Source organism: Amia ocellicauda, chromosome 14, assembly GCF_036373705.1.
Source record: "Amia ocellicauda isolate fAmiCal2 chromosome 14, fAmiCal2.hap1, whole genome shotgun sequence".
Taxonomy (NCBI): Eukaryota; Metazoa; Chordata; class Actinopteri; order Amiiformes; family Amiidae; genus Amia; species Amia ocellicauda.
Window position 1 is genome coordinate 26,226,957 of NC_089863.1, and position 24,201 is coordinate 26,251,157.

Below are 24,201 nucleotides of genomic sequence, written 5' to 3' on the forward strand. Positions count from 1 at the left end.
GTGTGCCCGGTGTGTTCGGCGTCCCAAGCGGGATGTACAGTGGCTTGTGACGTGTGCCCACCCTATTGTGCCCCTGGGGAGCCCTGGTTCTTCTCTGCCATGTGCCTGCATCCCCATCCAAATATCTCCTCAATTACCCAGGAAAAAGCCCCACCTTTAGTGGTTCACAGCCCTGGTCCCAGGAGACGCCCTCTCCTGCTTGTTTGTCTTCCAACTGAGCTCTCAATTATTTAATTGACCCCTTAATTGAAGTAATTTCCTAAATCAAAGCCATTAATGATTTTAAACAGTAGGGGTTTAAGTTAAGTATAGAATTGTATGAAGAACTTATTAAAGAACCAACTCTTTTATTATACAATTTAAAAAATCAATTAAGGTTCAATTAAGTAATTGTAGGACCTACAACTACTGCACAGGTGACATGGGATACAGGAAACCGCAACCCAGAGACCAAAGGAAGTTTTTTTTTTTTTTTTAAGTAGGCAAGTCATGTGACTGAACTGGATGCCATTTCGCTGTGGTGCATGCTGGGAGTCGAGTCCTCATCCCGGGCTTGGTTCAGACAATTAAGTTTTTAATTTATTATACAAAGAGACATTCACAAGTTAAGGGAGGTCATTCACAAGTTCTTAAGAGCTGGTCCTTTACATTACAGTTAAAAAAAAAAAAAAAAAAAAAAAAATTGTGAAGGCGGGACAGGAAGAGGAAATTATGTAAAAGGGGCGGGGAGAGGAGATTTTATTAAAAAAAAAAACTAAACAAAACAAAGAAAACGCAATGTCAACCGGGAGGCTCCCTGTCCTCCTCCCCACGCTCCCTGTGCTTTCGAGGGAGGACAGGGAGCAACGGATCGGACTCTTCTAACTCTTCGGCTGTAGTCGGAGAGGCGTGGAAGTAAAATCCAAGGGGGGGGGCTGGGAGAGAGAGAGAGAGGGAAGACCACTACAGCTGGGATTTGTTCCGAAAACAAACGCTGTCACCTCCGAAACAGCGATGGGGGGCCCAACAGTAGTCCGTCCCAGAGCACAACGTGTCCGTAGTGAAAGATACCAACATTTCGAGTCCTGGTTTCCATTTTCTCCTTGTCGCTTTGTTCCGTTTTCCGCCCCACCAAACCCCAGCCACTCCTTTTTCTTCAAGTATGGGAAGAAGCTTCTCTTTAGTCCTGAAGGAGGATCTCAAGTGACCGGGGCGGGGCGATCGGTCCAAAGAGCTCCACGGCTCTCAGTTTAGTTTGTACTCCTCTGTGGTGGTCTTCGTTGCGGTTGTCGGTTATTATTTAGTGGCTTACAAGAACGGGGAAGTGTAATCTATATAGATAGATATAGATCTGTACAAGAACATCCCATTCAAAATTCCTAAAAGCATCTAAAAAGTCCTTGCATGTTCCATCCATGTGTGTCCTGGGGAAGAGGGGGCTGTGGCCATTAAGACCTGGAGACAGGGGGCGCTGTCCTTGAAGCTGTAAACATACCACAGGGGTGTTGGTGGGAAAGGGGGATGGGAGACGAGGGAGGAGGGAATCACACGGCCACCCCCACAGTGCCAGTCACCGCCAGCCCGACACTACTAGATATGACTGTCTGCCGCGCAAACCGGTGCCGCCCCGGCCGAGGCTCAGGTCCGAACCGGCGATCCCAGCAACCCGAAATCGATTTACTTTTGATTTTTGACCGTTTGCTTTCCAATCTGGCTGGGTTTGTACATCAAAAAAAAGACTTTGGGAAGACGGAATCTGTATCGTGTACTTATCCATCGAAACGGCCGCTCGGATCAGAACCGGCACCGTTCCTGGCGCTGAACTGAGAGACGTCGAGTTCCAGCCCGGGACCCCGGGAGGAGCTCAGGAACGGCCTCCTTCAGAGCTGGGGCCTCGGACAGGCCGCCGATTCGAGGGGGACAGCGCTGGCTTGGACTGGGAGGTATTGCCTATCTCATGATCCTCCACCTAACCGGTCTAGGGACAGAGCGACTCTATGGCTTTGGGCAGCAGTGAGATCTACAGCTTCGGGCAGCGGTGGGGGGGACCGGGACGGAACAGACCGGAAAGAGGAGGGAAATACCCACCATGCCCTGCTTCCACCGTCCACCGGGGCCTAACTGACGCGCCGAACGAACCGGCTGGCGGTGATGAGGGACAGGGGGGGGCGTGGGGACGTGCTCGGCGGGGCCCCCGTGCTCCGTCCGTGGTACGTCCGTAGAGAGAGAGAGAGCGCGAGAGACGGAGGGAGAGGCGGAGAGGGGGATCACATGATGCCGTTGGTGAGGTACTGGAAGCCGTCGTACAGCTTGGTGGTGATGGAGCGCATGGAGCCGTCCACCATCTGCTCCACCAGCACCTGCAGCTGCTCCTCTGTCAGGTTCATGTGGAAGCGCTCCTTCAGGTTGCGGATGGTGCTGGAGCCGTGGAAGCAGGGCAGCTGGGAGCCTGGGGAGAGGGGGAGAGAGAGAGAAAATAGGATTGGGGAGGGATGGGAGAGGGTGGAGAGAAAATGGGGAAAGGTTAGGGAGAGGGAGCAGAGGAATAGTGAGAGATGGAGGGAGAGGGGCACGAAGGAGAGGAATGGGGGGAGATGGGAGAGGTGCAGGGTTTAGGAAGAGGGAGGAGAGGGGTGGAGAGAGAGGACAGGAATGGTGAGATGGAGGGAGAGGGGGATGAAGGGAAGGAATGGGGGAGATGGGAGAGAGGTCGAGGGTTTAGGGAGAGGGAGGAGAGGAATGGGGAGAGATTGATCACATTGTGCAATGGTGGGTAATAACAGTTTATGCTAATGTCATTCTGCAATATTAAAAACTCATAAATAATCCCCGCCAGAACTACAAAACACTGGCTGGCTTATCAACTCTTCTTGTTGGCAGGGTGTGGGTGGGTGTGGCCTACGTCTGATTGGGGGACGCAGTCACGTGACGCGTGGAGTGGGGGCGGTACCTTGCTGCATGATCTCCACGATCTGGACCACTTTCTCCATGTGCTTGCGGGCGGCGATCAGGCCCTGCAGCATCAGCATCTTGTAATAGTTGAACATGTCTCCGTCCAGGCCTCCCATCACCTGAGAAAGAGAGAGAGAGAACTTGTTTAACTACTGGGTAGGGACTCTCCAGAACCGTGGCTGGACACGTCTAAGTCATGCGTGTGTGTGTGGCGCAGACTCACATCCACGAACTCGGCGGTGAGTTTGAAGGCGGACGTCTCGAAGCCCAGGTTGCGCGGAGAGCTGGACAGGATGAAGCCGAAGTCGATGTGGATGATGTGGCCTTCAGAGTCCAGCAGGATGTTGCCGTTGTGTCTGGAGGGAGGGGGAGAGATCGTTAAAGAACGAGACGACTAAAACACACCTGGCAGAATCGCGGATCCTCATTGGCGGCTGCACGCGTCCCTCCTCCCTCCACAAACTCGTCGGCCAATCAGATGGTCCGGTCGTGGCACGGGCTCGGTTTGAATTGACAAGCGGAGATGGAAAAGGAGAGAGGGGGACGGAGCACGAGAGAGGAAAAGAGGAAGAGAAAAAAAAATAGGGAGCGGAAAGGAAAAGAGGGGGGGGAGAGAAAAAGAGCAAAAGAGGGAAGGAGTGGAAGGAAAAGGGAAAGAAGGCATGAGCGCGAAAGAGGAAATGGGAGAGGAAAAAATAGGGAGAGAGAGAAATGGCAAAAGAGGAAGAGGGAGCGCAAAAGAAAGAGGGGGGAAAAAGAGGAGGAAGAGGAACAACGCAAAACAGAGGAAGAGGAAAAGGGGGAGAGGGGAAGAGAAAGGGAGGGAGAGAAAAAGAGACCGCCACTCACCTGTCCTTGACCTGCAGCAGGTAGCAGATGAGGCAGTAGCCGGCGCAGCTCTGCACGAAGTTCCTCTGCGCCGTCAGGAAGGCCTCGGTGGTGTAGTTGCCGTGCTCCTGCAGGAAGTAGTCGAGCAGGGACAGCTGGGACTGCTTCTTCACCTGGTGGATGGACACGGCGTTCACCACCGGCTCGATCATGCCGCTGTCCGACGAGATCACCAGGATCTTGTAGGGCTTGATCCACAGCGGCACGCGCTCCTGCTCCCAGATCGCCTGCAGGGAGGAGGGAGAGCAGCCACAGCATGACAGAAGTCCTCGTACGCGTCAGGACAGAGAGACAGAGAGAGAGAGAGGAAAAGCGCACGAGAGAGACCGAACGAGAGAGAAAGACAGAACGAGAGGGGGAGAGCGAGGGAGGGAATGAGAGGGGGAGGGAACGGGAGGGGGGAGAGCGAGAGAGGGAGGGGGAAAGAGAGGGGGTGAATGAGGGAGGAGGGGACGAAAGAGGGAGAGCACACGCGAGGGGGAGGGGGAGAGCGCATGCAAGGGGAAAGGAATGAAAGAGGGAGAGCAAGGGAACAAGAGGGGGAAAGATGTGAGCGCGAGAGAGATGTGAGCCGGGGAGAGGAGAGAGCCAGGAAGAGAGGGGAGAGAGGAAAGAGCGGGGAGGTGAGTGACGAAGCAAGGAAGACCTGGAAAGAGTGTTGGAGTGAAGAGAGCCGGGGAGGGAGCGAGCGTGTGAAAGAGAAAAGAATGGGAGGGAAAAGTGGCCATGGGGAGAGAGAAGACGGGGGATGGAGGGAAGTCGGCGGGGGGCCTACCAGCAGCTGCTTGAGCACTTGGAAGGCCAGCAGTTCCTGGCGCAGGTCGTCCCCACACTTGACGATGACGGACAGCAGGCGCCAGTTGGGCAGGTGGCCGTAGGGGGAGGCCTCTCGGATCCGCCTGGGACACAGAGCGACACGTTACACGCCATCATCCCGGGCAAGAGGGGGAAAACCACAAACACACAAAACTCCTTGCCTCTTTTTATTTTAATTTTTAAAGACACAAACTCACCTCACTTTCTCCTGCCAGGGCTCCTTAAGGGCCACGGCCGACGGGTCCTCCGGGTCCCTCCTGAAGGTGGTGGGCGTGTGTGCCAGCTGCTCCGAGAGACGCCGCCTGGCACACAGAAAGATGCCGAAAAAAGGAGGCTCTGGTTACAGTCAGCTATTAAAACGGTCGACCCACTGCTGCCTTCATCTACCACTACGGCACACTGAACCCTACCGGATGTCTCCGGCAGCGATGAAGACAGGCTCCTTGCTCTCCTGGCTGGTGATGCTGTCCACGGAGAACTGGGAGATGTTGTCACAGCTGTTGGTGTGCACCTCGGGGAGCTGCGGGGACACAGGACAACACCGGGCAGTTAATTCGGGAGTGTGGTGGGACAAGCAGGAACTAAAGACACTGCAGTGCAGGCCTGTAGAGCATCACCAGGGAAGAAACCCAGCATCTGCTGATGTCTATGGGTTCCAGACTTCAGGCAGTCATTCACTGCACAGGATTTGCCACCAAGTATTGAAACTCACAATTTAATTCAGGATTATGTTAGTTTGTCCAATTACTTTTGAGCCCCTAAAACTGGGGCGACCACATATAAAAATGGGTGTAATTCCTACACCGTTCACCCAATTTGGATGTAGCTGCCCTACAATTATGTTTTCATAAATGCAATAGTTATTTTTGAACTATAAAATATTGCTTTTGAGCATTATTCCAATATTTACGTTTACACTCGTTTCATTCCCTTATTGTTTGCCGTTTTTTTAGCTTTTTACTTATTCTAGGCTATATAGTTATTTATGTTTTAGAAAAAAAGTGCTGTTATTCACAGCAATAATATTAATGTTTTATGATAATATGTCAATTTAAATAATCCATTTGTGCTATGCAAATGTTGGATTTGATGTTCATGAATAAAACTTCTGAGTTTTATATGATGGTTTGCTTTGATTATCATATCACATCTGTTAAAGAGCTATCGATTACAATGACCGGCTTTGGTAGTTCGAAATATTGGCACTTGTAATGTTAAAGCCTGTTTATAAAGGCCACATTTCTACACATTATATGATTATAAATTAAGATTAAGCTGTGCATCACACCACGGTTTTCAGAGAGAGAACATAGTAACCACGCTTTTTATTTATTCCCAATACACATTATTCAGTAGATTAAAATAAAAATAAATGACAACATGCTTTGTTTTGTATACGCAGCTTCTTAAACGTATATAAACTATTTTAAGACCACTCACAAAACGTGAATACATTTCACTTTTATAGTTCTCCAACGTGTTGAATGCCAGTAGTCCTCTGCACAGCGTTTAACTACACCCTCCGTTATTTCATCCCAGCGTTTGTTTATAGCGACTGCGGCCATTAAATCTAGCCGTCAACATGTCGGTTTACTGTATTCGTCAACTAAAACTCTTCTCTCTTCCTCAGGCCAGCTGGGGTTGAGTCATTTTCTTGGGCGACGTTATATAAAACAATTACCCGAGGCGTCGCACCGTTTCCGAGGAAAGGGGAACGTGTCCAACAACTTGCGATAGACAGATAAGACAGAAAGGCGCTCACCTCCACCTGCAGCTCTCCGATGTCGTCCACGGACCAGGCCTCGTCGTCGTTGTCGTAGTTGGGCACCGTGCTGAAGCTGCTGGCGCGCTGCTCGTGGGTGATGCCGCAGTCCGGCAGGTTCTCCACGGAGCGCGTGCTGCGGATGCGCGTCTCGGGGATGCGGGCCGGAATGCTGGACGTCTCGAAGTTCTCGCACTCCAGCACCTCGGCGTAGATCAGGTAGGGGGCCTGCGGGGGGGCGGACAGGCGAGGGTCACTGGGGGTGAAGCCGGTGTGCGGGGCGCAGCGCGGGTTTGGTTGCGATGCCTTTGGCGTTTGAAGGGGAGATCTCCATGCTTCCCCCCTGGGGCCTCCCAGCAACTCTTTCTGCCCCAGTCCTAGGCCCCAGGTGCGCGCACACACACACACACACACACACACACACACATTCTCTCTCCCCGCTCTTCTTGTCCGTCCCTCTTTTTCTCCCTCTCTCTCCCGCTCCCTCCCTCTTGCTCCCTGTCTCACGCCTCCTCCCTCTTCTTTTCTGTCTCCCCCTCTCACTATTTCTCTATCTCCCGCTCCCTCCCTCTCTTTCTTTTTCCCCCCCATCTCTCTCTCCCTCCTGTATCCAGTCTCTCCTGCACCCTCTCCCTCCCCTCCGGTATTCCCCACACCCCTGCCCACCATTTCCTCCCCTCCTGTCCCCCTCACCCTCTGCTTTCTCCCCCTCTCATCTACCCACCCCATCCCGCTCCACACCCCAGCCCCGCACCTTGTCCTTGGAGTTGAGCACCACGGCCTGCGTGTGAGGAACCCGCACCACGTGGTGGTCGAAGGCGGCGGTGGGCAGCCAGACCCGGGCGGGCAGCTTGTGGTTGAGCAACGACAGCTCGGAGATCAGTCGCTGGGTCTTCTGCTCCTTGGTGGGCAGGGTGGCCAGACGCTTGCCGATGCCCATCAGGGACTTAATGAACTCCCGCTGGGGCGTCAGGCGTACGGGCTGGGGAGGAGGGAGGGGGAGAAAGAGAGAGAGGGTGTTACAGATAAAAAGAACAAGAAAAAAAAAGTGTGTGGAGTCGAACACACCAGCCATGGATTGGAAACCAAACCTTGAAAAAAAAAAAACGGTTTAAAAGAGAAAAGGGTTAAAATACTCAAGCCACCATTTTGAGACTGGGCAGCCAACACTAATTGCTAGTCCAGCAGGCAACCTCGTTAGCATCCCAGCATGCCCTGGGCCCACCACACCCTCAGCAGGAGAGAGGGAGAAGGGATAGGAAGAAAGAGAAAAGGGAGAGATAGAAAGAGAGGGGGATCAGAAACCATCTCTACCAGCAGCCACCAACCCTGGAGTCTGAAACAGAGACCATAAAACCCAAAGCCCCTTTCCCCTTCTGTTCTCCAAACAAAAGAAAAGCAGTTTTTAGTAGTTTTGTCGTCTCAGTGCCGACTTCTTTCAAGGTGGATTACAAAAAAAATAAAATGTGGAGGATTCTGGGTAAGAAGTGTAGTCGTCATTTATCAACAACTTTCCGCGTGTATTCCTACCAAAACGCAGGCGATTTCAAACCGTACTCAGCTACGACCGACGTGGAGGAATTTTCGACCCGACCCCACCGGTCAGGACTGGTTTATAAGAATTCAGAAAGTGACGTATGATGGAAAAGTAACCGATAAAATAGTGTGAATTTCAACACAATTTCAGTTGGGAAAATGGGTCTCGCAGTACTGAGAAAGGACCTCAAGGGGGCAGTGTGGTTTTGTTTAGTTTTCTTGCAAGAGGAAGCTTTTCAATAGACCCGATTTCCTCCTGGGTGTAAACAGATACAACAACACAAATTTGATTGTTTTTGACTGCAAGTCTTCCTTTGAGCAATGAGCAATACTCCCCAACACAAAAATACCACGGACCCTAAGAAATCCAGCCCCCCGAATGGTTTTGTCTGACCAGAAGCAGAGCAGAAGATGGGACGGACTCAAGTTGCCCCAAGTTTGAGGTTTCACAGGCCTCTTCTCCATACCTAATGGTTTATTTTAATTTATGTTTTTTTCCAGTTGGTTTATCGGCTGGTTTTCGATCTGTGGCGCACTATACTAAATAAAAATAGATTGATTATTCTGTAGACCACATTAACACACTAGATCATTCTAGCTGCCAAAACTGGAGGAGAACAGCAGTGCAGGAGAGAGGAAATTGGTCTATGATTTTTAATAAGAAATAAAGTCTGAAAAAGGACCCAGCGAGTTGCGCTCGAAGGCGTCTGAGGCTTATGAGACAGGAAAGCCCCCCAAAGGCCAGGCTGCCAGCCACCTCAGAACCCCAACCAGGACAAATGAAAGGCACTGAACTTACTTTACCCGTCTCTGAATCAATACTCTCAGTGCTGGAGGCCAGACCCTGGGAAAGGAAAGGGTATGGGGGGGATTTCAGTGCAGAGGAACGAAGGAAGGTGGAGGAGGAGGTGGGTGAGACAAAAAGACAAGGATGAATGTATTGCACTTGCGCACGCTGTTGGCGTAGGCTCTGGAGAATGCCTAATTTGCTGCCCAGCGTAGGGTACAAGATATTCCCAGAGTACAACTTTTCCCAGAATGCTACACGGTTCAGATTTTTCACGTCGCACGTTGGACTGGTGGTGTCCCGTAACAAGACGGACGCCGAACGCATCTGTACGACGGGATATAAAACTGTTGTGATGTCATCAACAAGCGGCCATGATGTCATCAGCAAGTGCCAGAACAGCCAGAACAGGGATTTTTAACATGTGGTAGATCTATGATCCTTACACTTCTCATACCCCCCACAAAATATTTAAAATACATTTTAGTCTGTAATCCATATAGTTATTGGTTTAAAATGGACACCAACGTGGTCCTGTGAAACACATATGGATCACACATCTACTATATATTAGAAAATGCATGTTATTGTCATATAAAGGTTCTCACACAACACCGATGACATGAGAGAGCTCCCAGGAAATGGACAGGAAATTCCAAAAGAGATGGCGCTGACTGCCTGGCTGGCTACCTGGAAGTCACACACACTAAAGTGGCATCTCAATATAATCCAGGGCAGCTACCCGTCCCTGGTTAATCCTGCCAGCCCAGCCCGAGCTCTGACCTCCGTGGCTATTTCTGTTTCAACCACCAGCCAAGGGATTACGCCTCTGCCCGCCCACATGCCTGCCAGCCTGCTGCAGGGATTTCACCAGTGGCGAGCCGTGTATTTTACACCTAGGCCTTCAGTGCTAATTAAACCGCCTTCGAATTACTCTCCATGACACTAGGGCTAGGGCTATTGTCATGCGATGCTACCATCCCATTTTCACACTGACAGTAACCTTTATCTAGTAGATTAAAGTGATTTAACACGAGGCTCAACACCTATGAGAGTCACACTACACTAACTGCAGAGACATGAAGGTGGCTGAAACCATCAAGGATGCACCACTATTATGCAGTATGACAGGATGCTGCATCACAAATAGACATCGCATAGCCCAAATCAGTGCCACTACCAAAGAACCAAGAACAAACTCGCAACAACCAGTCACATTTACTCATACAACCACCAAGCAAGTAAAAATGCCTTAACACAAAAATAACAAAATCAGGATTAAACTTGCTTTGGCGTCTCGTTGCGGCCTTGGTTAGGCAATTCAGGTTTGCAAACCCAGTATGGCTCCAAACACCATACTGGTTGGTTGCAAATAACAGCAATACAATTTGCAATGTTCCTTCGGCGATGTTAGCCAGGTGTACCTTTTGTAGTTGCTCGATTGAAAGTGCCGCACAAATCCTTTCCCTGGCTGGGAAAAGCAAAAAAATTCTAAGCACTACATCTAAAAAATCTAAACGTCACAAAATAAAGTTGAAATAAATCTTAGATGATGTTACGTGCTAGCTAGTTTTACTTCAGTTAGCTAACTGGCCCTCCAATCACGCCATGCAGAAAATGCTGACGTAGGCGGCTAGGCATGTCAAAGAATACGTCCAACACGGCAAACTCGAAATCTGATTGGTTAAAGAATGACAGTCAACAACATCGTCCCCATTTGCTGCAGCAGCAGAGGGGATCACTCGAAATCCTGAAGGCCTCAGGGTAGATTCACCTGGAGACAGCACAGGTGGGAAATCTGATTGGATAAAAGCTCTAATCTATACAAGCTGCACTGGAAGCAGCGCACCGAGGGAGAGAGTAGCAATTAAATTACTTTAATAGACCGATGGGAGCAAACTTTGTAAAATACATATAGCATTAATGAAAATATATATCCAATTTTAAAATCTAATCAAATCAATCTCTAGGCCAGCATAGAAAGCCTTGCTGGTCCTGACGACCCGCGTCTTAATTTCACAAGACAAAGAGAAAGAGAGGGAGAGAAAGAAAAAGATGGATGGGGGGGAAGAGAGAGATAGAAAGAGTTCTTTCCTCGAACGTCTTTTCTTGAGAGAGACGGGGAGAGAAGGAGAGCGAGAACAAGAGAAAGTTATAACCTGGTCTTTGCTTGACCTCCCTTTGTGGAAATACACAAACATTGTCATGCTCTCCCAGGGCTTGTTTAAACAGGCCCCACAGTCTACAGTCAGGGGATCCGATTTGTGTGTCCAACTTTTTCCATTCCTTTATTTTACTGGTTTCTCAGTAGTGGCAGACAGAGAGGCAGGTAGAAAGACCCCTCCATCTCAAATGAAGCTGCGTCGAACGTCCCATTAAAGGCGTTTCTATAAAATCTTAAAGCCACCATCGCCTAGTAACGGGGTGACGGGGACATCTGCAATTGCTAAATCAACATTTATCTAACGGGTTGTTCGGTTTACTGTGAGCAGTGCCACGTTCTTCCCTGGCATTTGAAGCAGACGGCTCGGTACGAGTCTGGGAATAATTGACAAAATAAATTAGATGCGTCTGGTTATAAATGGACTAAAACCTTCAAAATCAGACCCCTATTGCCCCGATATTATATAGCTATAGTACAATAATAATGAGGGGTGAAAAAGGAGAGACCAGAAGCCATATTTGTGTAGTGTATTCATTCACCAACCGCTTCCAGAGATTTGGTGAGTTTTTTAGATTGACCCAGATGCCAAAAATAGTGTTCAGGAGAGGAGGAAAAAAGGGCGAAATAGGGTAAAATCCTAGAATCATGACACCAAGTTGGACCCAGTTTACACAATCACAGACAGAGGACAGATCATTGTAATTGTAATGGAAATATATATATATATATATAAATAAAAATATAAATGAAGAAACAGATTGCACTATAATGACACACACAGTCTGAGCCAACAGAAAATAGGGAAAGAGTAGAAAGTGGGGGGGGGGGGGCTCTTGATGACACAGGACTGGCTGACGACGCACTTCGCTGCCTGGACTGCACTGTGATCACAAGCCAGGCCTCATCTTTCTCACATGACAGAGAGCAAGAGAAAGTATGTTGAGCCAGAGATCCAGGGAAACCGAGTGAGATTTGGAAAGAGAAAGAGAGGGGGAGGGAGGGAGTGAGCAGACGAGTAGAGAGGGAGAGTCGGACTCAGAGCCGGCACATGAGACCGCAACAGAAACCCGGAACCGATGCCAAACTACAACCCCCCCCCCCCCCCCCCCCCGATATCTAGCTCTGCCCACACCCCCCTAACAGCTGCGGCACCAATTAAGCAGCTACACTAATTAGGACGGGTACCGCGGGACAGAGGAAGGGTGCTGAAAGGTGGGAGCTACAGGGATGAGAGGGAGGAAGGGGGAGAGAGAGAGACTAGAGAGAGGGAAGAGATATATATAATTAATGGACAGGTGGGAGAAAATGAACAGGCATAGTAGGGAGGGAGGGAGGGAGGGAGAGGGGACGGAGAGTAGGTCAGTAGAGTGGGATAGCATGAGGGAGGCAGGGATGGAGAGAGAGAGATCCATGACACAGTATATAAAGCCAGGCCCCGAGCCAGTGTCGTGAGATAATCACAGGGAAGCGGGCCATCAGAGCGTGAGTGTGTGTGTGCGCAAGTGTGGGGGTTTAACAAGCCACGTCATCCTCCTCCAACACGCGGTCTCTGCTTTCACTACCCTGTACCACTACAGCTGTGGCTTCCTTTTCACGCGCCCGCCACAAAACGGGTCTAAAACTCGAGAAACTCTCACACCAGGCAGAGAGAAACCCTGACCGAACTGGCAGTAGCCTTAGTTTAATTTGCAAAAGGCTCCGCAAACTGTTTATATTGTGCGACAACTGATAAAAGTCAGCGTGGGTAACAAAAAAGGCTCAAAATAAATACATAAATAAATGACTGTCTTTATATAGGTTTATATCAGACAAGAGAGGTACAGCTCTAGAGATCACAAATGGAATAAAAAGTCTTGGGTAAAGGCAACTGCTAAATGACTTATTATTAATATTAATACTACATCATTGTGTCAAGCCATTAAAATCAACATCAAAGTAAATCACTACTACCCATAATTCCCAACACGTTTCTGATGGCGTGACCAGGAAGTGGACTCTCACCGTCGGTCACCGGTCACAACTGGATTCTGAAGCGAGAGTTCGGGAGGACGACCTCTCTGCTCGAGCAATCGTACACACCCTTGAAAGCTGTTCCCATCGAGATGTGGGGAGCGGAGAGAGTGAGGAATGATGTCATATCACTGCAGCTGTGTTTGAGCACACCCCAGCCAAGGGTCCCCAAGGAGCGGGGCAGTGCTGGCAAGGACGCTGTGCGTTTGATCTAAAGCAAAGAGGATGCGTCTGTGTGTGGGTGTGCGTGTGCGTGAGCGCGTGAGCGCGTGTTTGCGTGTGGGTGTGTGTGTGTGCATCTGCCAACAAATGATTGTTTTCAGACTAAGACATCAGCCAGAGAACAGAACAGTGTAATCGTTCAAAATGTTATTTATTTCCGCCTTGATGTCAATCATTAGCAACGTTCCCGCTATTGTTCTTTGGCCCCTGGGAGCCTCACACTCTTACTTACTCCTGCATGCAGTTTTTAAGGGCCAACCTGCGTTAGGGGTCAAAAACTGGTACCGGCATTACCCGTATACCCACAATAGGGCCACACAGCTCAGTATACGGAGACAGCTATTGAAAATTGCCCGATCTGACATGAGAGCAACCCACCGGGCCAGTGTTACCCAAACCCAGTCCTTGAGGGCCCTTATCCGACAGCTTTTATAGGTCACCTTTAATTGTCAATTTCGTCACACCTGGAACCATTTCAATGTGATTGATTAAGCAGCTGATGTGAAATTAACTTATGTAGAGATTTGGTATAAAGAAAATTAATGACCCTTTCAGCCCAGACCAGAATTCCCTTAATTGAACGAGTTGACTGACAAACTTATAAGATGGGGGCTCCAGAGGCCTGTGTTTGTGGCCAATCCCCACTTCCTCCTCCAAGGCCAGGCCCCTCCCCCCCAAAGCAATGAATCAATCTCAATTAGTCAATTACCTCGTCCTGGTTGCTCTCCACCTTGGGGTTGCTGGCCGTCCTCTTGAGGTTGCTGCTGAGGCTGACACTGACGGTGGCGTCCGACTTGGAGCGCTGGTGGGTGCGCTTGGAGGGTGAAAGGCAGGGCTCGGAGGACAGCGGAGAGACGCCGGGTGGGTGGGCGGCCATGCAAGATGCGGCGGCGGGGGGCGGCTCGCGGCGACGCTGGGCAGGCTTCAGCTCGTCGGAGAGGATGACCTTGCGCAGCTTGGTGCCCCGCGAGTGGCGCTGCGTGGAGATGTGCATGTCGGAGGAGTAGGCGCCCAGCAGCCAGGCGCAGCGAAGGGAGAAGTTGATGCTCTGGCGGCAGCGGTGGACCACGTAGGGCTTGATGGCGTCGCCCACGTCCTCGTCCATGTGGATGTACATGTTGAGCAGCTGGGGCAGGTAGAAGTCCACTTCCTCGTTGCGGAAGCTGAAGAGACGGTTGCCGATGTAGGCCTGGACACCGGGCTCCTTGGAGTTGTACAAGTAGGAGATGGCCATGGAGATATCGAAGAGCTTGGACTCAAACAGCCGGAGGAGCCACGACTGCTTGGCGGAGTTATTCTTCTGCCTCCGCCGGGCGCTCTTCACCGTTGCGGGCTGCGGCTCCTCCTCTTCCTCCTGGATTTTCGGCGGCTTCCCCACCGCCTCGCCCTCCGAGGCCGTCCCGTTCACCAGCCGGTGCCCCTCTCCGCCTTCCTCATCCTCCTCTTCCTCACCCCCCGCCCCATGCATCAGCTTGACCTTCTGCAGCACTTCCTGGCAGGCCTTCTTGGCCACCTCGGGGTCGATGACCAGGGTGAGCTCGGCCACGCCCTCGGAGATGACGTCCAGGGGAGGGCTGCCCCCGCGCGGGCTCTCGCCGCTGGTGCTGCTGCTGCTGCCGGCGCTGCTGCTGCTGCTGCTGCCGCTGCTGGTGCTGCTGCCAATGCTCATGGCGTGGCTGCTGTCGGAGGAGGACGATGGGCCGGACGAGGGGGAGGAAGGAGGACTCTGCTGCGATTGGTCCATCTGGGAAGGGGAGAGTTCCACGTCCGCGTCACCCATGGCGAATCACACAAACAGGCCACTGAGAGAGGGAGAGAGACAGAGAAGGAGAAGAAAGAAGAGGGAGTTATTTAAATCAATTGCCGGCACTTTTCCCTGTGGTTTTCCCCGTTTCAGCTCTCAAAATGTATTTTATCCAGATCTAGGTCAGAACTTCACAGCAACACCTAAGCTGGTCCACACGCACAATCGGCAAACAAAAGGTATTTGAACACGCGATGAACAAACACAGTGTGTATACAGAGTACAGTAGAAGGCCCACGGTCATCACAGTGTGCTTACGTTTGTGCCCACAGAGCTGGCGTTTCATGTGTCAAACATGCTTCAGTGTAGGTTTGGACACCTGGTAGATATGGCATGGTGGGAGCAGAGAAATCTGCACTGGGGCCTTCTATACATGCCACACATCTCCCAGGGATCAGGGGAGGGCAAGGACGTTTAAAAAAATTCTGCGTTTTTAGCAGCTCATCAAGATAAGTTAGAGACAATTAAGAGAATTAAGAAAATGCAAAACCCAGATCTTTGGGCTCTCGACCTACAGAGTGAAACTGAGGTCCCCGATTCCTGTCCCCTATAGTATTTCTGAAGCCTCTGTCCCCCACCCCCGCCCCCCCAAGCTCTTAACGACCAAGTTCAGCCCGTTAGTGTCCACGCTGAGCCAGTGTAAAGTCTCGGTTACACGACGTCACGGCAGAAACAAAGATCGCGACGACATCACTGTGCCAGTCCTAGAGCATCCCTGTCACAGCACAGTAACCCCCTTCAGTCACTGAATAAAACAATCATAATAAATTCCTGCTGAGTTTGTGTCATGCTAGATGCAGTTTGTGGTGTTCAAATCTCTTATCAACATGAAATGCAGAGGTTAGCCCATCCTCAGCTCAGTTACACAAAATTTTACGTACTTTTTAACAATATTCTGCTAACAAGGTTTGTAAATTCCTAAATAATATAGTTTACCTTTCCCCCCAAATCAATAAATCAATAGATCAAAGAGAGCAAACAACCAGCCACTAATCACCCAGTGCATTGATCTCTTACTTGTGTAAGTAACTGGATTTTTTTTTTTCATTTTGTCGTGAACTTATTAACGCTCCTAATTAACTCTGACCAAAAGGCACGGTTTACGCACAGGACACAGCGCTGCCTTCGGGCGTTGCGTTCGTAAACAGAAACCGGTTTTAAGTTCACGGGATAACGTTTTCAGAAAGAGATCTTCCAGAAAGGCAGGCGGATATGGGTCGAGATTTTTGGGGAGGTGTTCCTTGACCCATTTTGAATTCACTCACTCTGCGTTACGGCATCAAGTTATTGCAAGTGCCTCCCGTCCCGAGGGCCCGAAGCAGTCGAAGCCGGTTTGCTACAGGACTAATCCAAGATAGGAGAGGGTGGGAGGGTTCCAGGCCAGTTTTAGTCAATATTCACTAAAATGACACTATACCCAAGATCGCCTAAGATTATCTGCCCACATTTCGGGACGGGAAGAGGAGGAAGGGACAGCAGACACACCGGCAGGAAGTGGGGCTGAACGCCTGGGTCCGACACCTACTTGTTACTGTGTCATTCAAGTTCTGATCCCCTGGCCACAGGACGCACTAGCACCTAATCCCTCAAAGCAGATTTACACGTCATTCCGAATGCCTCTAAATTGGCAAGATGCTACCAGGACCGCAGGGGAAAGATCCCGTGTGCTTAGGCAGCGAGCGGGGACAGCACAAGCTATTTAAAACCACATCTGTGCTCTCCCTGCTATTCCCATCCCTTGGCCTATATCTCGCTCGGCTCCGAGGGCCCCAGGTGACATCTGAGGCGAGATGGCACCTTCCCCACTAAGCACGCTGGCGATCGGCACCTTTCCCATCCTCGCCCGCCAGGAGTTAGGTGCATTACACACACCCAAAAAAACTGTGGAAAAAATAAATCGCACACAGCTGACTATGAGCAACTGCAATCACGGTTATATTATGAAGATAAATCCCCTCATGTCATCAAACTGGGAGTGAATTAAGGTTCCTTTTAGTGTGCAGGGTTTATGGGATATGCCTGAGGTTTGACTGGTGGGCACCTGTTGCTGACCATCCAGTCAAATTAATTCACCCGACTACATTAGCAGAAGGGAAGTTTGAAGGCTTTGTTCCCCATCCCTTCATTAAAATCCCAGCATGCACCTGGCTCTCTGGAAGCAGGAGTGAACAACTGTACCCAATACAGCCGATTTTATTAATTATTGTGCGTGGTGTTGTTTTTTTATATAATTTTTCCTTGTGGTTTGAAATACTAGTTGAAAAAGTTTCTTTGATGTAGATCAAGGTCACAGCACGTCACAGCAACACAACCCCTAGTGTATACACATTCATATACACACACAAGCTGCAAATAACTGGTATTTGTATAGGAGGTGAACCTTTGGATGCCAGTAAAGTTGAAGGGGGGACACAAATACTATTTACACTGTGCAAAGCATAGGCATATCACCGAGCACGAAACACTACCCGCCTGGGAAATCCAGCAGACGGGAGTTTTTGGGTTGTTGTTGGATTCTCTGATCAAGAGAGTGGAGCTCCGGACAATCGCACAAGCGTTTGATCTTGGCTGGAGGCCTTATATGGCCGTGCAGGACCCAAAGTGAAGTGGAGAGGCCTGCTGTTTGGATTTCGGAGCGCCGCTTTTTATGGGAAGGATTTGGAAAGCGTTAAACTTTCCCTTTTGATCACCCAAGAGCGGGTCCCAAAATAAAATGGGAATAAAAAAAAAAAAAAAAAGCACTGGCGGTGTGTTCTGTAACACGTAGCAGTAACCAACTGCCACTATGGGAGCAGTGCGTTCTGGGAGTCTCACAAGCCATGTGCATCTAAACACCGAGGCCAGGGGTGTCGACTCCAGTCCTGGGGGGGTGCAGTGTCTGCTGGGTTTTGTCCCAGCGCAGCTCTCGGTCTTAATTGGTCCAATTAATCAATTAACTGGATGAATGGAACCCTTCTCTCCAGACTCTGGAATGTTCTGTGGGTTCAGAGTTTTGAGTCGCCATCACGTTGTAGAGCAGACTATAAAACTACAATATGAAAGCCTACCCGAGTAAATAATGACACTAATGAAGTAATGCCCTGTTCCTTTACACAATCCCGAAAGTCTGGGGTCATAGTCTGAACCGAGCTGAAAGCCGCATAAAGTTTCATGCAGGCGTAATAAGACGGCGGCTAGTCCTTACAGCTCGAAGCAGATTTAGTTACGTTACCTCCCAATAGGTGCAGCTCACATGTCTTCACATACGCAGAGAAGACGCATAAAAAACACAAAATAGAATAGCCTGGCAAAAAAGAAAAAAGAAAAACTTCAGCCACCCCTGGTTCAGATTACAATACAGGTAACAGATCAATACACAGAATGAACCAAACAAAAAAAACTGAACCGAGTATGAATGGATACAAATTTTAAATAAAAACATTGGACTCAGGCCTTGGCAATAACTTTTGGCACATTTCGGCAGTGGGGTCGAGGACGGTGCCACCGGATACAGTCCACGTAGTGCCAGCAGATCTCTTATTCTTAGATCTCCATAAATTTCCCGGCTGCCGTGTCCCCAGATAGCCCCCAGCGAGTCAGTGCTTGGCGTCTGCAAGGTTGGCGTTTTCAGTTGATGTCGAGAATACAAGCTTCCTCTGTGCTGGGCTTTGTTGACGACAAGAAAGCATTTGACTCAATGTTCACAAACTCAGTCATCAGAGCAGTAAGAAATCAAAACCCGTCTCTCAATAAATATATCTATAACAATCCCACTCCAACAAGACACTGACCAGGTCAAGATTCGTAAAGGAGAACGTCCAGGAGACAATTTCTCCAAACTCTCAAAGAGGTTGGACTGGGAAAAAAAGGAAGTTAAACGGAGCTTATTTGGTCAACTTATGATCCAACATCGTCATTTTGGCAAACACACCTGCAACGTCAATTTCTAGAACTCTCCGATGCGTAGCAAGAAAACTGGACTGAAAACGAAGCTGAGAAAAACCAAAGTCACGTTCAACAGCTTTGTAAAAACTTAAAACAGATCCTCTATGTTCACTTGCAAAAAACATAGTTTGTGTGTCGATGTTGCACCCGCTTTGGGGGCGTTTCAGCTGCCATGGCTAAAAATAAACAAACCGGGGCTATAAAAGGTTCAGGTACCCCTCTGGGGCGCCGAAAGAATGTGCCAGGTTGCCCAGCAGGTTGGACCAGCCGGCGGTAGCGGAACTGACTCCCACACCATGGCCTTTGTCTGTGCAGAGTTGAAACAAAAGGTACCTGCAGATAACAAACTACTTGCTTTTGCAATAGAGAGAGCAAGTTGCAAGACATCCCCCCGCCCTGTGCAGCAGCTGTACCCTGACCCCTGAGAAAACACCGTTCAATTAGCACTAGCCTGGACCCTGAATTATGACATCATCAGCAAGCGCCAGTCAATAAGGACATTGTGTGTGGCAAACAAGACAGAGATGGAAGCACGTTTAGAATAATTCAGACACTGCCGTTTAACAGGTAGAAATAAAGGAGTGGGGTTCACGCAGCCAGCTCGTAGAACAACCCTGTTTTTATGACTTCTCTAATAAACCAGATGTCAGCCTGGGAGGTTTTGTATCCCACAGCGGACCGGTGTGACGTGTGCCAGACAATGCAGCTGAGCTGGGATCCAGACGAGAAAAAAAAATTATAATACCCATCTGGAATGCAGAGTCCCTAATCTTCGAAGATTCGGGTGTGACCAGACGGGGAATGTGGAATCGTCAAAAATGTGCCACGCAGGCCCCGACACTTTACGAGTGACTTACTCAGAAGAGGATCTCAGTTACATAATCACTGAAGTCACCTCTTATCCCCCACCAACTCTGAAAGGGTAGTGCGATTCATCTAATACTATTATTCACCACAAGATTTGCATTTGGGGAAAAAAAATAAGAATAAAGTTGTAAACAATGAGTCAATTTTTCACCAGCTCGGCAAACTGCATCCCTGCGGCGCCGTAATTACAATTCTGACATAATGATTAAAAAAAAAAAACGGCAGTAAATCAGGGGCACGGAGAACAAAGCTTGTTGATGAAGCGCAGGTGAACGCCAGCAAGACTGAGGTGGACGGGGGAAACACACCGATTTGTACACATTTATGCATTTATGACACTGTTGACTGCGTCTCCAGACATACCCCGGATGTGAGGGCCAGGCAGGTGGGAGTTTCACAACACCCTGCACACTCCTACAATCACACATGCAGGCTGGCGGCAACAATCAGGCACCGGGGGCTCTTTTGGCAAAACTAGCCAATCACGGCATGGGAGGGGGAGCTGAGATTTCCAGTGACTTTGCCTAACAAATACTTTTTACTAAACTGGCACTAAGTGACAGACTGTAACCAGATCTCAGTTCAATGACCATGTAAAAAGGTATTCATAGGAAGCTGTCAGACCAAGTCCCCGATATGGAGCTTTGACACAAAAATTTTCCCTTGTTTTGCAGCGACACGTGTCGGGTCTTAAAGGTCTAGCGATTTAGGGAAAGTGGAAAAAACAACCACTGGAGCAACATGCAGCGATTCAGCACTCTGAAACCCTGGCACTTGACCACCTAGTTGGTTTACCAGGCCAGGACAACAAGTCCCCAAGGTCCCAACACACAAGGACGCAGTTAAAATACAGCCAATACATCAAAACATCCCTCAACTAGTAGGTAATTCTTATTGCATACAGCCTGGCACCCGAACGGACGGCTATAAAATTAGCAGCATTTCGCTGAAAGACAATCTGACTGATGCGATCGTTCCACCTGCCAAATTAATCCCACCCCGCATGGAGCCCTCAGCCAGGCGGGACACTTAATAGTAACTCGGAGTGGGAAAGCAACACTAGAGCTGACAGGGAAGTGCGAATCCTGTCAATACGACAAAACCTAGAGCAGCAGTGACTCTAAGTTCCTGAATCTGAACTGGTGATTTGATTGCCTATATTGGACTATATGGGACTAAGTCGCCCTGGATAAGGGCGTCTGCCAAGAAATAAAAATAATAATAATAATAATAATAATAATAATAATAATAATAATAATAAGCTGATCTTTAGACACCTGGAGCGTGGAGACAACTAGAGACCAGAAGAACTGAGGCTCCCCAGGATCAGGTGGGTGGCAGGACGTCTCCTCTTGATCCTTACTGGACTGTAGGAGCCCCCAGGCTAAAGCCAGGACTAAAGCACACTGCATCATATTGCAGTTCTCTCTCCTACACTGATACGGGCCGGCCAGCAGGCAGGCGAGAGAAAGCAGGAGTGAATAACAGGGTTTCAACTTCACACAATCTGGATTTCTCCCTTTCTTTCTTTTCAGGCTGCTAATACTGTATCCAATGACATGCCACACTGTTCGCTGCCATGGTTTCTACTCACCTTCACAGCAATGCAACTGCAGGCAAAACACCAGGCACACAACCAAGGAGACCTACACCCACAGCTGAGGCCTTGGGCGTCACACAGGGCCCATGCAGGAGGCTGGCATTTATAGAAGAACCGCTGGCCAACATCCGTGGTAAGACGAGATCAACCCTATACAAAAGACGCCGAGTGGAAGGCGAGTGTAAAGGCGAGGGGAAAGGAGTGTGTCACAAGGACATCTGAAGCTGCTCCTCAACCCTCATCAACCTGTGCGCCAGTCCAGCACTCCCTACCCCCATCCCCCTTCCCCCACCGCCAACAACTTCCTCATCGAGTGCGTTTTCGGAAGCGGTTTCTAAACAGGCAGTCAGCAGGGTAGCGCCAGCCTCCGCAGAAACACGAAACAGGGGAAAGGACACTCCGGGCCTGCTGTACCGGACTTGAAAACAAACCCTGACGCCTGTTGGTTTTGGTCCCAACTGAGCTCTCAGGTTCTTAATTGAAACCTTAATGGAGCGAGGTGAGTTTTTCCAACTGTTAACGTCGGAGAATGCAAGTTATTCAAACCTTAGACATCGATGGAGGTGTATCCGACAGATTAAACATTAAACAGGTCCGATTAGACTCATTATAACTTCAGATTAAGCTCTCGGAGGCTTAGCTGGGACATAAACCAAGCAGGACAGTGGGGTCCAGAGGAGCAGGGCGGAGATCCACTGGACTAGAAGTCAAACCCTAAACAGCCTTGGCCTGGGGTCAAACCGCATCTTCCTTCCTTCAGCTTCCGAGTTTGTGCCCGTAACCCCGTCTTGAGTCAAAACTGCCACTCCATGTCAAATTTAAAGCAGTACAAGTGGAGCAGTTCAGGATTAGAACAGCCCACAGCGTTTGTGTATAATCCAAGCAATCACAGTGCCAAATATTTGGGTATTAAAATATGAGCTCCATTTACTATGCTACGACCGGTTGCCTCTCCCCTTATCTAGACCAAACAACGTAATGCGGCGCTATCAAATCGCCACCGGGGCCAGGAGATAAGATGGCAACTGGTGTATCTCGATCTAAACATCCGTGTGTAACCGATAGGTTGTCCTGGTACTGATGCCACTCTGCCACCATATTGTTCCATTATTCGCATCCACAAGGGCCTTTTCTGTAGGGATCTCTTGAGAAATAAGCGCAAAAGTTGGCCTCCTCCCTGCCCAGAGTTGCGAAATGAGAAAATAATCTCAATCACAGTTGAGCTTATTATAATTAACAATAATAATCAGATATTTCCGGCAACCCAACCACATACTAACACTGTACTTGCACAACCCCTACCAGTCATAATTATATTAAGAAACAAGGTATTCACAGACTGGAGAGAAAGATAATAAAAAAGGAAAACAGATTGGCATGTGAACTCGTCAGCTGTGCCTGAACCATTTGTCCAACAGCAAGTTTACAAAAGATTGGTGGCACACAGTTGTCTGGACACTGCTGTCCTGCCCGTGTCTCCGATCCCATGGGAAATCGTATCGTAAGAGGCTCCAGCCACAAACACGACCGGCCCGACACTACAGACTCGGAACTCTGAGTTCTAAACTGTTCAATCGGGGTTCTAACTCTAGAACCCTGACAGAACGGGTTCCAGAGCCAAAGTCGCATTTAGGATAGAATTGGAAGTTCATCCTCGGCGTGTAATGACGTCTTAAATTAAAAGATAAAAACAGTTCCAATGAGAAAACAAAGACACTGGACGATGCGTGTCCTCATCTAGTCAAGCAAGGTGCGTGTGAGCGACAGCACAACAACAACAATCATCCTAATAATAATAATAATAATAATAATAATAATAATAATAATAAATCAATCAATCAAAATCTGCCGCATCTTACCGGTAGCCGGTCCCGATTGCAAGTTTGCGAAACTGCAATAATTTCACGTGGAGTGTGATTGACCAACTCAAACCAAGACACGCATCATAAACTCGTCCCATCACGACCCCCGACACACACACCGTCGTGCCGCCTGCATCCTCTCGGAGATCAGAGCTGGATTTGAACTGCGTCTCTGTGATCCCCCTCCCTCCCTCTCTCCCTCTCTCCTCTCCTCCTTCCCCGTTTTGGATGTTGACGTCCGTAGCTCCGTAGGGACATAAATACGGATGCAACAGTTAGCAGCACCGGGCCAATCCAGCTACCGTCTCCGTGCAACCCGAGCCCACTTCCCGTCCAAAAACCTGTGCTACAGGTTATCTATCCATCTATCTATCTGTCTGTCTGCGTCCCGTCCCCCACTCTCTCTCTCTCTTTCTGGTTGTCTCCCCCCCCCCCTCCTCCTCCTCCTCCTCCTCCTCCTCCACCACCACCGTCCGCTTTTGGTTGAAGGTTTAGCACGCAGCGACATATTCAACCCCCCAAACCCAACCTCCTTAGAAAACAGACAAAGAAAAACGACCCACCTCTCAGATATCCGCGTTGAGTGTAAAACAAAGAAATTAATTCGCTTCTATCTCCAGGTTTTGGGCTCCATTTGGGAAGGGCTGCGATCCCCCCTCTACTCGCCTCCCGAGTTTCTCTCTTGCAACTTAGGGAGAATTGACAGGCCTGGGTCCGGCCTTCGCTAGCGCCTGTGGGTCCTTAAGGAAAACATCGCTAAAGCAGGGGGCCGCTTGCGAAACTACAGCACCGTTTCCGCCATGTTGGCTCTGCGTTTCCGCCCTGGAGCACGCCGCGCCGTTTCCCGTCTGGAGCCAAAATGGAGCTCGTTTCACAGCTACCCCCGCGATTCCTTAACGCACCGGACAGGAAACGCTACCATCGCAAGATATTGTTACTGCGCGATCGGGGAAGCACTCGCACCCATTTTATTGCCGTAATGTCCATGACGTATGACGTAAAAGACTCAATGCGGGGCATTTAACTTT

At 49.4% G+C, this 24,201-nt stretch overlaps 1 protein-coding gene across 6 annotated transcripts; it reads right to left on the reverse strand.

The window, feature by feature from the left end:
- Nucleotides 1–553: 553 nt before the first annotated feature.
- Nucleotides 554–24,134, reverse strand: pi4kb (phosphatidylinositol 4-kinase, catalytic, beta). 6 transcript variants are annotated; one of them, XM_066721411.1, is made up of 12 exons: nucleotides 23,737–24,134; nucleotides 13,826–14,918; nucleotides 8,733–8,777; nucleotides 7,152–7,379; nucleotides 6,398–6,625; nucleotides 5,046–5,155; nucleotides 4,833–4,937; nucleotides 4,595–4,718; nucleotides 3,781–4,046; nucleotides 3,155–3,287; nucleotides 2,930–3,050; nucleotides 554–2,428 (listed from the first exon to the last, which is right to left on the reverse strand). In XM_066721411.1, the coding sequence occupies exons 2-12, from the start codon at nucleotides 14,894–14,896 to the stop codon at nucleotides 2,247–2,249; spliced, it is 2,613 nt and encodes an 870-aa protein (XP_066577508.1). In that variant the 5' UTR covers nucleotides 14,897–14,918; nucleotides 23,737–24,134; the 3' UTR covers nucleotides 554–2,246. The 6 variants fall into 6 exon arrangements, with proteins under 6 accessions (XP_066577508.1, XP_066577511.1, XP_066577509.1 ...); XM_066721414.1 differs by lacking the exon at nucleotides 23,737–24,134 and adding an exon at nucleotides 23,293–23,350; XM_066721412.1 differs by lacking the exon at nucleotides 23,737–24,134 and adding an exon at nucleotides 23,171–23,286.
- Nucleotides 24,135–24,201: the final 67 nt, after the last annotated feature.

Excerpts from the sequence above, each read along its gene's own strand:
- pi4kb (XM_066721411.1), bottom strand. The coding sequence starts at position 14,896 with ATGGGTGACGCGGACGTGGAACTCTCCCCTTCCCAGATGGACCAATCG. Across the intron at positions 5,156-6,397 it reads TCGGAGAGCTGCAGGTGGAG|CTCCCCGAGGTGCACACCAA; the intron begins GTGAGCGCCTTT and ends GTGTCCCCGCAG. Across the intron at positions 3,051-3,154 it reads TCACCGCCGAGTTCGTGGAT|GTGATGGGAGGCCTGGACGG; the intron begins GTGAGTCTGCGC and ends TCTCTTTCTCAG.